The sequence below is a fragment of the Chlorocebus sabaeus genome, chromosome 13 (genome assembly GCF_047675955.1).
Source record: "Chlorocebus sabaeus isolate Y175 chromosome 13, mChlSab1.0.hap1, whole genome shotgun sequence".
In the NCBI taxonomy this organism is placed as follows: domain Eukaryota; kingdom Metazoa; phylum Chordata; class Mammalia; order Primates; family Cercopithecidae; genus Chlorocebus; species Chlorocebus sabaeus.
This window is the reverse complement of record NC_132916.1, coordinates 87,292,064-87,306,469: the sequence shown is the minus strand read 5'-3', so window position 1 is coordinate 87,306,469 and position 14,406 is coordinate 87,292,064. Positions and strand designations below refer to the sequence as shown.

Here is a 14,406-nt window from a genome sequence, read left to right as displayed (position 1 = left end):
AGTTTACCCAAGAGTGGACCCTAGCCCCTTTACCTTCTCTACTCCAAGAATAGTAACAGCAGGCAAGAGACTGAAGAATTGACCTCGAGACTGGTAAAAGAATTTCAGGGAAAATAACTACACATTATAAAATTTGTATATCCTCCAATTTAAAAATAAAAGAAAAGTTTATACACATTTTAACATTATTTTTTAAATGCAGATTACCTCTAATATACTATATTACTTTTGTCATAACAATGCATTACTTGCCCTGCACTTAATTATTAAAGCTGAGTTCATCAAAAAGTTTCAGACTTCTCTAAAAGAAAAATTTTGAAATGTTGGCAAATTTTACTTAAAAAGTTCTTGGCCTGATTAAGGGTCCTAAACTTCTCATTTAGAACTTGCTCTTAATAGGAAGTCTAAGGAAGAAAAGTAATTTACAAATCTTACAAAGACAGAATCAGAAATTACACTGGGTATTAAGGTCTACAGCTATCCGTCGGAAACGTCTTATTAAGCTATAACTTTGGTGGGCTGAAAAATGGCCACCTAGAGATATCAGGAATGTGTTACATTATATGGCAAAAGAGATTTTGGTGGTGTGATTAAATTAAGGTCATTCAAGGGCAGGGGAGATTATTCTGAATTACCCAGATGAACCCTAAATGCAATCACAAGTATCTTTTTTTTTTTCAATTTTTTTTTAGAACAATTGTCACCAGGTCTGAGTGCAGTGCCACCATCATAGTTCACTACAGCCTTGACCTCCCAGGCTCAAGCAATCCTCCTACCTCAGCCTCCCAAATACTACAGATGTGTGCCACCATGCCTGGCTAATTTTTTCATTCTTTATAGAAATGGGGTCTCACCATGTTGCCCAGGCTTATTTCAAACTCCTGGGCTCAAGTGATCCACCCACCTTGGCCTCCCAAAGTGCTGGGATCTCCAGATCTGTAAGGGAATAAATCCATGTTGTTTTAAGCCATCAAGTTTGTGGTAATGTGTCAAAGTAGTCATAGGAAACTAATATAGTAACTAGCTAGTATCATCATGTTTTCTAAATTTCAACTTCGCATTTACCACCCTTAGGATTTCTGTCACATCAAAATACCACTACTATTATTATATTTTTCTTTAAATTAGTTCACTCTAAAATCTAAAAAATATTTTAAACAAATTTTATAATAAATGGTATACCATTTATACTATACTAGAAAATGGTATTGCTTACCCTAAATAACCAGTAGTCCTAAAATTAGAAAACATAGAAATTAATCAATGATACTAAATTCTAGTAGATATGTTGCCTATTGAATAGTCTAAAAGTGGGTCCACACTCTGTTGAAAAGGAAAGATCAGCAAGTCTTAGATACTAAAAACTAGAAATAGACTTTCTCCTTATAATCTGAAAGACTGAATAAAAACAAGAATGGGACTACATTTCTCATTGTATGATGCAATGTCATCTGATGCCCTGTCCCTGGACCACCTAAAATCATGTCTCCTCTCACCACTAGAAGCCATACCTGTCTATAATCAACTCTCTTCTTACTTCCTTACAAATAAGACCTAGTGCAGGTGAAAAGGAAAATTTAGGTATTTCCTTTGAATATACAAACAACAATCAGAAAAAGGCTATTTCACCAGGTGAAAAGGAAATTGATGACAATGTATAAGCATAAAAGAAGGGAGAAAAATCTTAAGTATTCTTTCTTTAAAGTCATAAGGAGAATTTATGAGTAAGAATTATTAGAAAAATGTGCCTTAAAGTCTGCTTTCTTTAGCAGAATATCATATAGTGTCTGATGTCATTCAACTTTAATAGAAACATATTTCCATTTTTTTAAAGTGGTAGAAAAGTCATAAATCTCTGCATAAGAGCTAAGTACAGGTTTAATCTGGGGCTTTGGCAAATCAAAAGTCAGAAAGTGGAATTCATAAGACCAATCTTGTGATGGTGGCCTAAACTGAGGATAAACTAAAAATAGCAAAAAATCAGCTTTTGCAGGATAATCTGAGGTTGACCTTACAAAACCAAAATTAGGAAAAAATAACAAAGGCTACACAATTCAATATAATGAAATTTTGCATTTGAGAGAGCAAATTGCCTCCTGCTACCCTGAATGGATTTATGTGAAACTGGAGCCTATTCTGGATGGCATAGTTAATATATATTTATACTTAGAATACCCTTTAGAATATTTACCAAAAATATAGTAGGAATGTAAAATAACCACTGAATTAACTAGGATGGGTAGACATGTGATTATCTACTACATCCTTCTTACAGCCAGATGCCGTTTTAGCAATTAACCATCCAATTAAAGAGCACACCAAAAATATGATGAAAGGTATATATTAGTGATAAAAACTAGGAGATTTAAAGTTGGTAACATGTGCTTTTAAGAAATAAAAAAACTAGATAGAAAATTATCATGAGAAATTATAATCAGAAATAAAACATTAAAAAACAAAGACTGAAATCATTAAAACTTCATGGAAAATAAAAATGATGAACTAGATACTTATAACTAGTATAAGTAGCATAGTGCTATGCCATCAATTAAACTGTTACCAAAATAGGTAGTTGTGAAACATGTTTTCTGAAATAAGTTATAAATGTAAACTAATCTAGAATCTGTTATAAATAAAATAAATCTGTTTTAATAAAAATAAATTAACGTATTTGGAAGAAGCTGACAATGTCCACTGATGAACAAAATGTGACCCTTTCAGAGACATTCTATATATTTTATATCTTAACAACATAGGAGATAAAAGATAAAAAAGTGAAAAGTCTATTGAAATGATGGCAGGATGGCCAGGCATGGTAGCTCATGCCTGTAATCCCAGCACTTTGGGAGGCCGAGGTGGGCGAATCGCTTGAGGCCAGGAGTTCGAGACTAGCTTGGCCTACATGGTAAAATGCCATCTCTACTAAAGAATCGCTTGAACCTGGGAACCAGGGGTTGCAGTGAGCCAAGATTGCACCACTGCATTCTAGCCTGGGTGACAGAGAAGGACTCTGTCTCGCCCACCAAAAAAAGAAATGATGGCAGGAGAAAAAAATTAATATGAATACAGTCATGTAATAGTCATACTATCAAACTTCATAAGAAGTCTAGTTTATTTTAATTGTCTCACTTGCCATTTAAAAGACAAATCATTTTTTGGAAACTAAAATAAAAGAGTTTATTATAGGTATTAGCAGAAAGAAGGAATTTTTAAGTACTGATTTATATCATTTGCATTGATCATCATATGACCATAACAGAATTTCAAAGCTAAGCTCTTACAGCCTCTACATTTTACAGATGAAAACCTGGAGAATCAAAAAGATATTCAGTGGTGTCTGTCTGTCGGTTTGTTTGTTTAACCAGGACCACTCCTAACCCACTGGGAAGTCTCTGAAGAGAATATGCAGAGGACAAAGCTCATGTTATTGTTTTAGGAAAGAATGGTGTTTGGATTCTGGACTCTGCAAAGAAAAGTGGGAATTTCAAGAAAGCCACTGATAAGTTTCTTGAAAGGAAAAAAAGGTAACAGCATAAATTAGATTATACATATTCCTATGCAGCAAGGAAGATAAAATAGCTATAAATTTAAAAGGTATTTACCTACATTGGTAACATATAAAACTAGTCAAATCTGAAAGACTGGGGAAAACACAAAGATGCATTTTCATTCCTTTAACAAACAGTTTCTAAGATATACTGGGCTAAACAATGGAGGTTTAAAAAGAAATAAGGAAGGAAAGGACTAATAACCTCAGATTATTTTGTGAGGTAAAAACATAACCACAGTCCATAGATTTTTTGAGGCAAAAAAATAACCAAAAGATAGCTTGTGAGGGGTAGCTAGAAACAGCAAGGCATCTTTAAAGAGAATCATTTCTGCTTTGAGAATAATCATTCAAGCAATCAGTTTTAGTTCTGAAGCAATTTGACAATTAGTAACAATTTTTCAAGAGGAAAGATAGAAAAAGACATTGCTTTCAGCTTCATGAAAGCAAACCAATCTCCCACAAATCCTATGGAATGGAGAGCAATGAAGACACAGTGTGTGCACAGGAATCTAAGATCTCCTCTCTCTTGAACTGGTGGTCTCAGAATGAGATCAGCTGCTACCAGAGAACTGAAAAATCTCCATGTCAGAGAAGTAGAAGGTAAAGGTTGATGATCAGGATGATCAGGACCTAGACTATCATGGAAGGAAAGATCTAATTCTAGACAAAGGTGTGTCACTTCTGACCAAGTTGCTCTAAAAGTGATGATAGAGGAATATTTAATGCATATATGTATGTGTCAATTTTGTTTAAAGAGGTTTAAGATTAAATATTCGTGACTAAGGTAATATGAAAGAAACCTAGTAACTACCTTTTTTGTGCATTTACTGCCTTCAGCCCTCTATGTTGATAGTGTTGAAGAGAGGTGTTTTTAAGCCACACCGTTAGTCTAATGGTAGTATTTTAGGGTATAAAATCTATCATTACACAGAGAATTACAATTCAACTGAAGATCACAAATGAATCACCTACAAATGCCATGAGCACATACAAGAAATGGGAAACAATAAATCAATATATCCATACCTGCACTGTCTACTACACACATGGCCAAAGCACTTGAACAGTGGCAAGTCCAAGATGTGCTGCAAGTGTAAAATTCCCAATGGATTTCAAATACTTAGTACAAAAATAATAATTGTTTTTATACTGAGTAAATGTTGAAATGATAATACTTTTGACATAGTGGTTTAACTAAAATATATTATTAAAATTAATTTCACCACTTTCTTTTTTTCTTAATGTGGCAACTAGAAACATTTAAAGTCTATATGTAGATCATATTTGTGTTACACGTTATATTTCTATCAGCCAGTATCAGTCTCCCCATATTAGGCTTTCTTCCAGAATATAATTTTACTAGGTCAAAAAACAAGAGTAGACTGGTAAGATAATACAGATACAAAGAGCAGTGAAGAAGCTACTGAAATAGGTTGAATATAAAACAATTTGAGCCAAATCTGACATGATCTTTTTAAAATAAGGAATAAATAGCAAGGATAATCCAAAAAGACAAAGTGATGAGCCACTTAACAGACTTCAGTGACTGTTTGAAGATTGGTTGTCCCTAGCGGAAATGTATAGTATGAATGAAGAAATAGAGTACTAGAAGCAAAATAAAAGGCATGGGTTAAAGGTTGATATAACCAAAACACCTATAGCCATACACTTTTCTCTATGAAGAGAAAAAAAGGGGGATAGAACTACCTTAGAAGACAAGTATAAAGACAGCCATCCAAAAGCTGGAAGAGGCCAAGAAAGCCAGTGTCTTAGGAGGCTTATTACAAATAGAGAATTTGAGTAAAGTTACTCTCTTCTTTCTAGTTCTATTGTCTAATATTGCTATCAGTTATGACTTATGAGGTAAAGTTTTTAAAAACACAAAACTGAATATGTAAACTAAGAGTAGATCTAAAACTTCTGGAAATTTCTGACATTTAGACAAGTAGTCCTGAGCTACAGTTTACTGTACTTTTTCCCTAACTCTCTAGCATATGTGAGAAGATCATTTAACATTGCAAACACATTAATTTTCTCCAAATTAATCTAAATTCAAAGCCATTCCAATTAAACTTCTAAAACAAATTGCTGGGTAATATGAAACACAGATTCTGAAACTTACATGTTAAACAAAATGTCTGCAAATATTTAAGAACGTCCTGGCAAACAGTGAGGCTTGATTTATTACGAGATAATCAAGATTATACCAAGTTGCACAGAACTACACAAACACAATAAACAATTTGGGGCTAAGTCAGAGCCATAAAATTGTAGAACAGATTACAGACCACTGAGAACAACATATCAGTTTACAGCTGAAACAAAAGCTCCATAAGTATAACGACCAGTTTGTACAGCATTACGTTTTCAAGATCACTCGAATCAAAGAAGCAGGAAAGATAAAGTTGAAAAAGTAGGGAAATCTATCAGAGAAGAAAGGTAAAAGGGATTTCCTGGATGAAATAGTGAAAAGAAACTCTAAGAAGAAAAGGCTATGCAGCAGGACTAAAGAATGGAAGGCTTCGGAAAGAATGCCTTCAAATGAAAAATAGACCTTATATATTTGACTGCATTGAACAAAATCAAATAGTTCTTTTGGAGAGTTTAAAGAAAGAAGTAATAATTATAATAACCAAAAATATTCCTAATGCTAGGTGACAAGACTTTTCTAAAAAATAAAATATAATTGTATACTATTTGACTTAGGAACAATATTTATGTCGTCATAAAAATATAAAAATTGAATATTAATTTGACCAAACATGTGATATAATTACAATAGGATGACGGAAGGAGAAAGGGGAGTGGAGGGGGTTAGTGGAATTAGAGGGCTCAATCCTATTCCTCCATAGTACAAAGTAAGCAGATCATGTATAAAATACAAAACCAAAAAAGAACAGCATAGACTGTGTGGAACTGTAGAAGAAAAAGCAAAACAAAAAGAGGAAAATAATTACCTCCTAGGAGTAGTACTTAGGGTGCAGAAAAAGGTAAGAGACTGTTCTATTTTTCAGTACAAATCACTCATACAATTGATATTTTAAAATCATGGATAAGCATTACCACGGATTGTGTGCAACTTACATAATTTTTTCAACAATAAAAAAATTACCTTCATTATTTTGAATATACAAAAAACAAAAATAGGCCAGGTACAGTGGCTCATACCTGTAATCCCAGCACTTTGGGAGGCTGAGGCAGGCAGATTGCTTGAGCTCAGGAGCTTTAGACCAGCCTCGGCAACAAGGCAAAATCCCGTATCTACGAAAAATACACAAATCAGCAAGGCGTGGTCGTGCGCGCCTACAGTCCCAGCTACTTGGGAACCTCAGGTGAGAGGATTGCTTGAGCCCAGGAGGTCAAGGCTGCAGTAAGCCATGTTTGTGCCACTGCACACCAGCCTGGGTGACAAAGTGAGACCCTGTCTCAAAAAAAAAAAAAAAAAAAGAGAGAGAGAGAGAGACAGAGAGAAATGAACTGTAAGAAATAAGGTGGCAGAAATCCTCAAGAAGCAATTATACCTAAATCCAAAGGTGTGCTTAAAAAACTACATATATCATGATCAAGTAGCATTTATCCCAGGAATGCGAAGATGGGTCAACATGAGAAAAATCAGTATAATTTACCACATAAATGGTGTAAAAAAGAAAATGACATGATAATCTTAATAGATACCAAAGAGGCATTACTGCCTTAAAATTAATGCCTTAAAAGGTGTTAAAGCCCAAAACCTATTTATGATTTTTAGAATTACTGGAAGAACAGACTCAGAAATTTCTTAACACAATAAAGGATACCTAACAGAAATCTACCACAAACATACTTAATGGAGAAAATTTAGTTACATTCTCTTTGAGGTTGAGAGGAAGGTATAAATGTCTTCTCCCCCATCTAACTAGAACTAATACTTAATTCAGTACTAGAGGTCCTGGTCAATGTGTAAAATTAGACAATGATGAGAACTAACAGAATTTAACAGGATTGTTGAATCAAAATAAATCAAAAATCTAGGCGGTGTACTAGAAGTAGCATTAAAAAAAAAACAGACACGATTTACTACAAAAGCAGAAAATGACAAATATTTAGAAGTTACCATAACAATAATAAAAAACTTAAACTCAATTACAGAACAGAAAAAGACCTGAAGAAAAGCCACAGCATTCACTGAGAAAGTGATTTAGCACTGCAAACACATCAATTTTCTCCGCATTAATCTAAATTCAAAGACGTTCCAATTAAACTCCTAGCAAAAATTTCTGGGTAACATGACAAATTGATTCTGAAACTTTCATGTTAAACCAATTGTCTACAAATATTTAAGGTAATGCTGGCAAACAGGAAGACTTGACTTAATACCAGATATCAATTACAAAGTCATTGTAATAAAAAGTGTGGTCACAGCCGGGCACGGTGGCTCACACCTGTAATCCCAGTATTTTGGTAGGCCAAGGTAGGCGGATCACCTGAGATCAGGAGTTCAAGACCAGCCTGGCTAACGTGGTGAAACACCATTCATACTAAAAATACAAAAAATTAGCTCAGCATGGTGGTGCGTGCCTGCAATCCCAGCTACTCAGGAGGCTGAAGCAGGAGAAACCCTTGAGCCCAGAAGGCGGAGGTTGCAGTGAGCCAAGATTGTGCCATTGCATTTCAGCTTGGGCAACAAGAGCAAAACTTCATCTCAAAGAAAAAAAAAAAAAAAGTATGGTTACTAGAAAGGGAACAGACTGACAAATCAACTGCCTATACTAGACATCCAAGAAAGAGACTCACTTATTTGTCAGGCCATTTTTCCTACCTATGCCATACATGCACAGATCTGAATCATGAGTTTCACACACTGAAATTTTCTGAATTCATTGTTATATTTAGACTTTGCTTCTTTCCATCTAGGGAGACTGGAATGTGTTAGAACTAAAAGATTCAACTTTATTTTTCCTAAAATAGTATTTTCTTCCATTTCCATCCCTAACCTCTAGTGTTCCTCCATCTCCTCCTCCCTCAAACACAGAAGATAAGATTTTTCTATTTTCTGTTTGGCAAGGGGGGCTAGAAGACAGACAGATGCCAATCACATATCACATTGTCTTCAAATTTGCATTTTAGCAGAGATTTATTATATCTCTGCTATATAATGCTTTACATGCATAGGTTGAATATCCCTTCTCTGACATGCTTGGGACCAGAAGTGGTTTGGATTCTGATTTTTTTCAGATTTGGGAACATCTGCATTATATATACTTACCAGTTGAGCAACCCTAATCCAAAAATCCAAAAGGCTCCAACAAGCATTTCTTTGAGCATCATGCTGGTGCCCAGAACGTTGTAAATGTTATAGCATATCAGTCTTTGGATTAGAGATATTCAACCTGTACAGTATTTAACTGTGTTCAAATTATTTGTTCCCTTTCTTTTACCCCAGGCACCCAGTCTGATGTCTCCATATATAAATTCTCAACTAGCTTATACTCTAATTACTAAAAGAAGAGTTGGTGAAGAAAAAAAGCACCACGTGATGAGGTGGTTGCACAAGAAATAAACTCTTTCCTATAAAGTAGTTCTCATACTTGAACATGCATTAGAATCACTTGGAGAACCTGTCAAAACACAAACTGCTGCCAGGCGCGGTGGCTCACGCCTGTCTCCCAGCACTTTGGGAGGCTGAGGTGGGCGGATCACAAGGTCAGGAGATTGAGACCATCCTGGCTAACATGGTGAAATCCCATCTCTACTAAAAATATAGAATATTAGCCAGGCATGGTGGCTGGCGCCTGTAGTCCTAGCTACTCAGGAAGCTGAGGCAGGAGAATGGCGTGAACCCCGGAGGTGGAGCTTGCAGTGAGCTGAGATGGCGCCACTGCACTCCAGCCTGGGCGAGAGTGCGAGACACCGTCTCAAAAAAAAACAAAAACCCCACAAACTGCTAAACTCCATCCCCAGAGTTTCTACTCAACAGGTGTGGGGCTGAGCTGCATCTGTGAAACTTCCTGGATGGTGCTAATCCTCCTCTATAGGCCACATTTTGAAAATCACTGCCCTACAGAACATGGGTTATCAAGTAGGGGCAATTATGTTCTCTGAGGAAACTGGGCAATGTCAGACTATATTTTTGCTTGTCACAAATGGTAAAAGGGGTGCTCCTGGCATCTATACTCCTGGCATCTAGTGAATAGAGACCACAGATGCTGCTAAACATCCTACCATGCACAAGACAGCTCCCATAGCAAAGAATTATTTGGCCCAACACATCAGTGGTTGCGGTTGACAAAACCTGCTATAGAGTAAAATACAACTTACTTCAAATATATGATTTGACCATTAAATTGGTAAAAGTTCTTCAGTGCATTTCAAAAAGTTAACATGGGAAAGATATTCAAAAGTTGTATTTTTTGTCAAGTAGTGACAACTGTTTGAATTTTACTCTACAGTAAACTACAGCAAAATGAAGTTTTAGAGAGATTAATACATAAAAGTATACCAAGTTACAAAAGGAAATAAACATGTATATAATGTTATTGGTAGATAATTATTTTTTAATAACTAGTTATATTAAAAGACTGGTTTCTTTGACATGTAATGACCAACACTGCTTATTTCATAAGCTGAGTGAAAAACAGGTGCTTATTTTAGTAGTACATGTATTTAGATATAAATAAAATCTTTCATAATGAGCAATTTATTTTAAGGAAAAGTAGCAATCACAGCAGTAATCAATTCTAAGTAAATAAGTCTGAGACATATATGTGTATGTGTATATATATGTATATCTGTGGGTACACACACACACACACAAACACACAGACAAATGCACACACACACACAGACAAATGAACTTACTCCAGTAGGCTGAAAAATAAGTCCATCCATTTCATGGCTCACTTCTTTGGCAAAATTTCCTTCAAGTAGCTATAAAATAAATACACATGTATTCTTTAAAAATATAATAATCACTTTAAAAGTATTTAAATGTCTCGCTAGGCTTTATAAAAATGTAATATATAAGTTATAAGAACTGAAAAACAAAATAAGACAAAGGGATAGGTCTAAAGGAATCTAGGTTAATACATTCTAAGATCTGAATACACACACACACACACACACACACACACACACACGCGCACACACATGAAAATTTCCATTCCTTGCCAGGCTAGATATTCTAAATAGTCCTAAGTACAACAGCCAAAATAATGAATAAAGCATTGAAAACATATTTTTAAATCTATTCCTAAGCCAGCACAAAAGGAAGAAAGACACAGAAGCAAAAACAAAGTGAAAGTAGAAACTCTGGAAAGTAATAGATAAAAGGAATAAAAAATAAACACACAAAAAAAATCAGAAGCAAAAATCTGTAACTACAAACTAGCTCAAACATGAAGATTATAGCCCAAAGCTACAAAGACACTTGCTTGGGGGCAAAAATTTGTAACCACAAACCAGCTGAAACATGGAGATTATAATCCAGAAATACATTGTGTTTTCCAAGAACCCTTAGAAAATGATTTTAATCTTACTTTGGGTTTTTTTGTGTGTCTTTTCTACATTTTTCCAAGCAGAGAATTTCATTGCAAAGAATACACAGTAAAAAATACAATTAACAGTTTTTTCAATGCCGTATCAACAGAGTTATAGACCCTATACCCTCTAATTAATTCTGACTTACTACGTGTTTTAACGCATCTCTTTCACAGATTTTTATTATTTTGAAGAACTTAACATGTATATCACTGATGGAGGCCTGAAACACAAATTTTTGCATGTCGGAGAAGAGAACAAAACATACTTTCACAGAGCCAGGTGTATCAATTCATTTTCACGCTTGCTAATAAAGACATACTCGAGACTGGGTAATTTATAAAGAAAAAGAGGTTTAATGGACTTGCTGTTCCACATAGCTGGGGTGGCCTCACAGTCATGGCAGAAGGTGAAGGAGGAGCAAAGGCATGTCTTACATGGCAGCAGGCAAGAGAATGAGTGTCAAGCAGGAAACCCCTTATAAAAGCATCAGATCTCATGAGAACTCACCATCATGAGAACAGTATGGGGGAAAACAGCACCCACGAATCAATTACTTCCCACCAGGTCCCTCCCACACACCAGGTTATCTAGAATCTGGCCAATTAACAGAAAATTAAGGAGAGTTCTAGGATTCAAATATGTCTCCTAAATTTTTGGATATGCTATGTGTTATACATCCCTTTTGTCACAATCACACACTCTTGAAAGTACTACGCTTAAGCTTACAAGATTTGCTTTCCAAAAGCAACAACCAAAACTTCAAGTACATATTTCACTTGGAATAAAAATCTCTGATTCTCCTCCCAAACTGTGACTTCATCTTCTCTGCCATTTCATCCTTCAAAATCCATAATTTCTCTAAACTGAGGGCAGTTCAAATTTAAGTTTAAATATCTATATTTCCTTAATATTTTAATGTTCCTTTCTCACACCGAGACAGAAATTAGATCAGTAATTGCCAGAGGCTTAGGGGATAGTCTTCAATGAGTTTCAATTTTGAAGGATGAAAAAGTTGGCTGGGCGTGGTGGCTCACAGCTGTAATCCCAGTACTTTGGGAGGCCAAGGCAGGCAGATCACGAGGTCAGGAGTTCAAGACCAGCCTGTCCAATATGGTGAAACCCCACCTCTACTAAAAAATACAAAAATTAGCCGGTGTGGTGACGCGCACCTGTAGTCCCAGCTACTACTCACAAGGCCGAGGCATGAGAATCACCTGAACCCGAGAGGTGGAGGTTGCAGTGAGCCACTGTACTCCAGCCTGGATAACAGTGTGAAACTCCATCTCAAAAAAAAAAAAAAAAAAGTTACTTGCTAAATTCATAGCATTTCTGCTGAGCAATGATGCAATAAAAACCAAATACCACAATAATCTCTTTTTTTAAAAAAAAGGTTATTAAAAAAATGTAACCTTCAATCTTTCATTTGCTCTACTTATATTGTAGGTACATCATTTATGGCAAGTTAAGATGGTGTTTCCATTCTTCAACCAAACTTCTCAAATTCATGTAATGGACCATGCCTGTATATAAAGTATAAAGTAACAATAAAAAATAGCCAGTTAGCAAGACTCTACATAACATGATGCTGCCTGCCGCAGAAATGAAAGTAATTTCATTTTTTATTCTACTCTTTTTATAAATCAGAGTATTTAAAGGACTGAAAAATCATGGGTCAAAATAGGAGCTTCTCTGCATTATTCTAGACAATATTTTTTTCTTCACTTGACACATAACATTTATGATATCACCTATCATGTATCAAAGACCTACCATGAAGTGTTGTGCTTGGTACCTAACATACCATTCAAAATACATAACTCCTCATGAGATGTGTATTCTCAAGTTTTGAATTATTATTCAATTTGCCAGAAAAGGAAACTGAGGTCATCAGACATAAGCAACTAGCTTTAATTCAGACAGGAAAGTAAAATCACTCAGAACAGATTATATCAGACTTAAAAATCAAGAGATAACTAAATAAAGTCTTATGACTCTCTGAAACAAATGCCCCAAAGATTTCTGCAAGTTCCTAAATATATAGGTCCTCCAATAGCCACTTAAATTTTATAGACTTGGCCAGACACAGTGGCTCACACCTGTAATTCTGGCACTTTGGGAGGCTGAGCCAGGGAACTGCTTGAGGCGCCAGGAGTTCAAGACCAACCTGGTCAACACAGCAAGACCCCATTTCTATATTTAACAAAAATTTTATACACTTTAAATGCATTATAGCATATACTATATGAATAAAGTGAATATGAAGAGAGGTAAAATTCTTGAAGAAAAAAAGGTTTTCTAAGAATAGAGATGAAATCTAAAAATGTTATTAATATTGTATACTTTATATTAACTGATTTTTATATTCATATGAGATCATATATGCAATGTGTTTATTAAATTAGAAATATCACCTTTTGTCTATTCACAATTCTTAAAAAAAAATGTATCCAAACTTGTTATGGCCATCTTCCACATATCAGTATCTTCATCATTAGAGCCAACATTTAAGTCATTTAGCCAGTTTCCATTACTTTCACTGCTGCTGTCTCTGATTTACAGCATACTTCAAATTATACATGAGACTATAACTGCAGATGTTACCCTAAGCTACAAGTGCTGATTGACTAACGTCAGGAAAATGCTTTTTCCCCTCACTCATTCCATAGATCTATGTTCATAATCTTAAAGTGCTTTGCTCTTTGAAGAAACCTTTAAAATCCTGGTTTAAGAAAAAGTTCCTCATTCATTTACAATGTGAAAAATAGTAAGAGAATGCTGCTTCCACATTGATGATAATAAAAAAGCAGATAATCTATCAAATCATAACTTTTGTTATGGCCATCAGAAAGCTGACATCTGCAGGCAACCACATAAACTAATCCCAGCCCCTCCAAACGAGGATGAAGTATATGAATTCATGTCTTCTTTGGTAGGGAAAAGGAAGAGGAAGTGGCAGCCATAAGTGAGTACAAAGAAAACAACTGAACCTCTGGCCAATTCTTAAAAACTAAGTCTGGGTGAGTGGAACAGTTTAGAATTCCTGGAAGCCCCAAACACAAGAGATACAAACTTTTTCCCAGGCTTCTATCAGGCCTCACAAGAAAGATCACAGGCAGGGCAGGACACATGAGAATGCCCCACCTCGGTGGTACACAGACATTAAAACACTCCTGCTTTCCAAACCCTTCTTAATACGATGCAAACACTACCTGGGAATAAATTCATATGCAGCTATACAAGAAGCTGGAGGCAGGCTTGGACCAATGATATTATATTGATAAAAAGCAGAAAGACTTGTTCCTGACAAAATATCCCTATGCAAGGCAAAACTTCACTGG

At 35.3% G+C, this 14,406-nt stretch overlaps 1 protein-coding gene across 2 annotated transcripts in view; it reads right to left on the bottom strand.

Moving 5' to 3' along the window:
• Positions 1 to 14,406, bottom strand: part of RNGTT (RNA guanylyltransferase and 5'-phosphatase) — a 338,317-nt gene that overhangs the window by 163,653 nt on the left and 160,258 nt on the right. The window contains exon 12 of one of the 2 annotated variants that reach the window (XM_008006573.3): positions 10,388 to 10,456. The exons of the other annotated variant lie outside the window; for it this stretch is intronic. Coding sequence (XP_008004764.1) covers positions 10,388 to 10,456 — 69 coding nt within the window. The remainder of the gene's footprint in view (positions 1 to 10,387; positions 10,457 to 14,406) is intronic. 2 annotated transcript variants of the gene reach the window in all.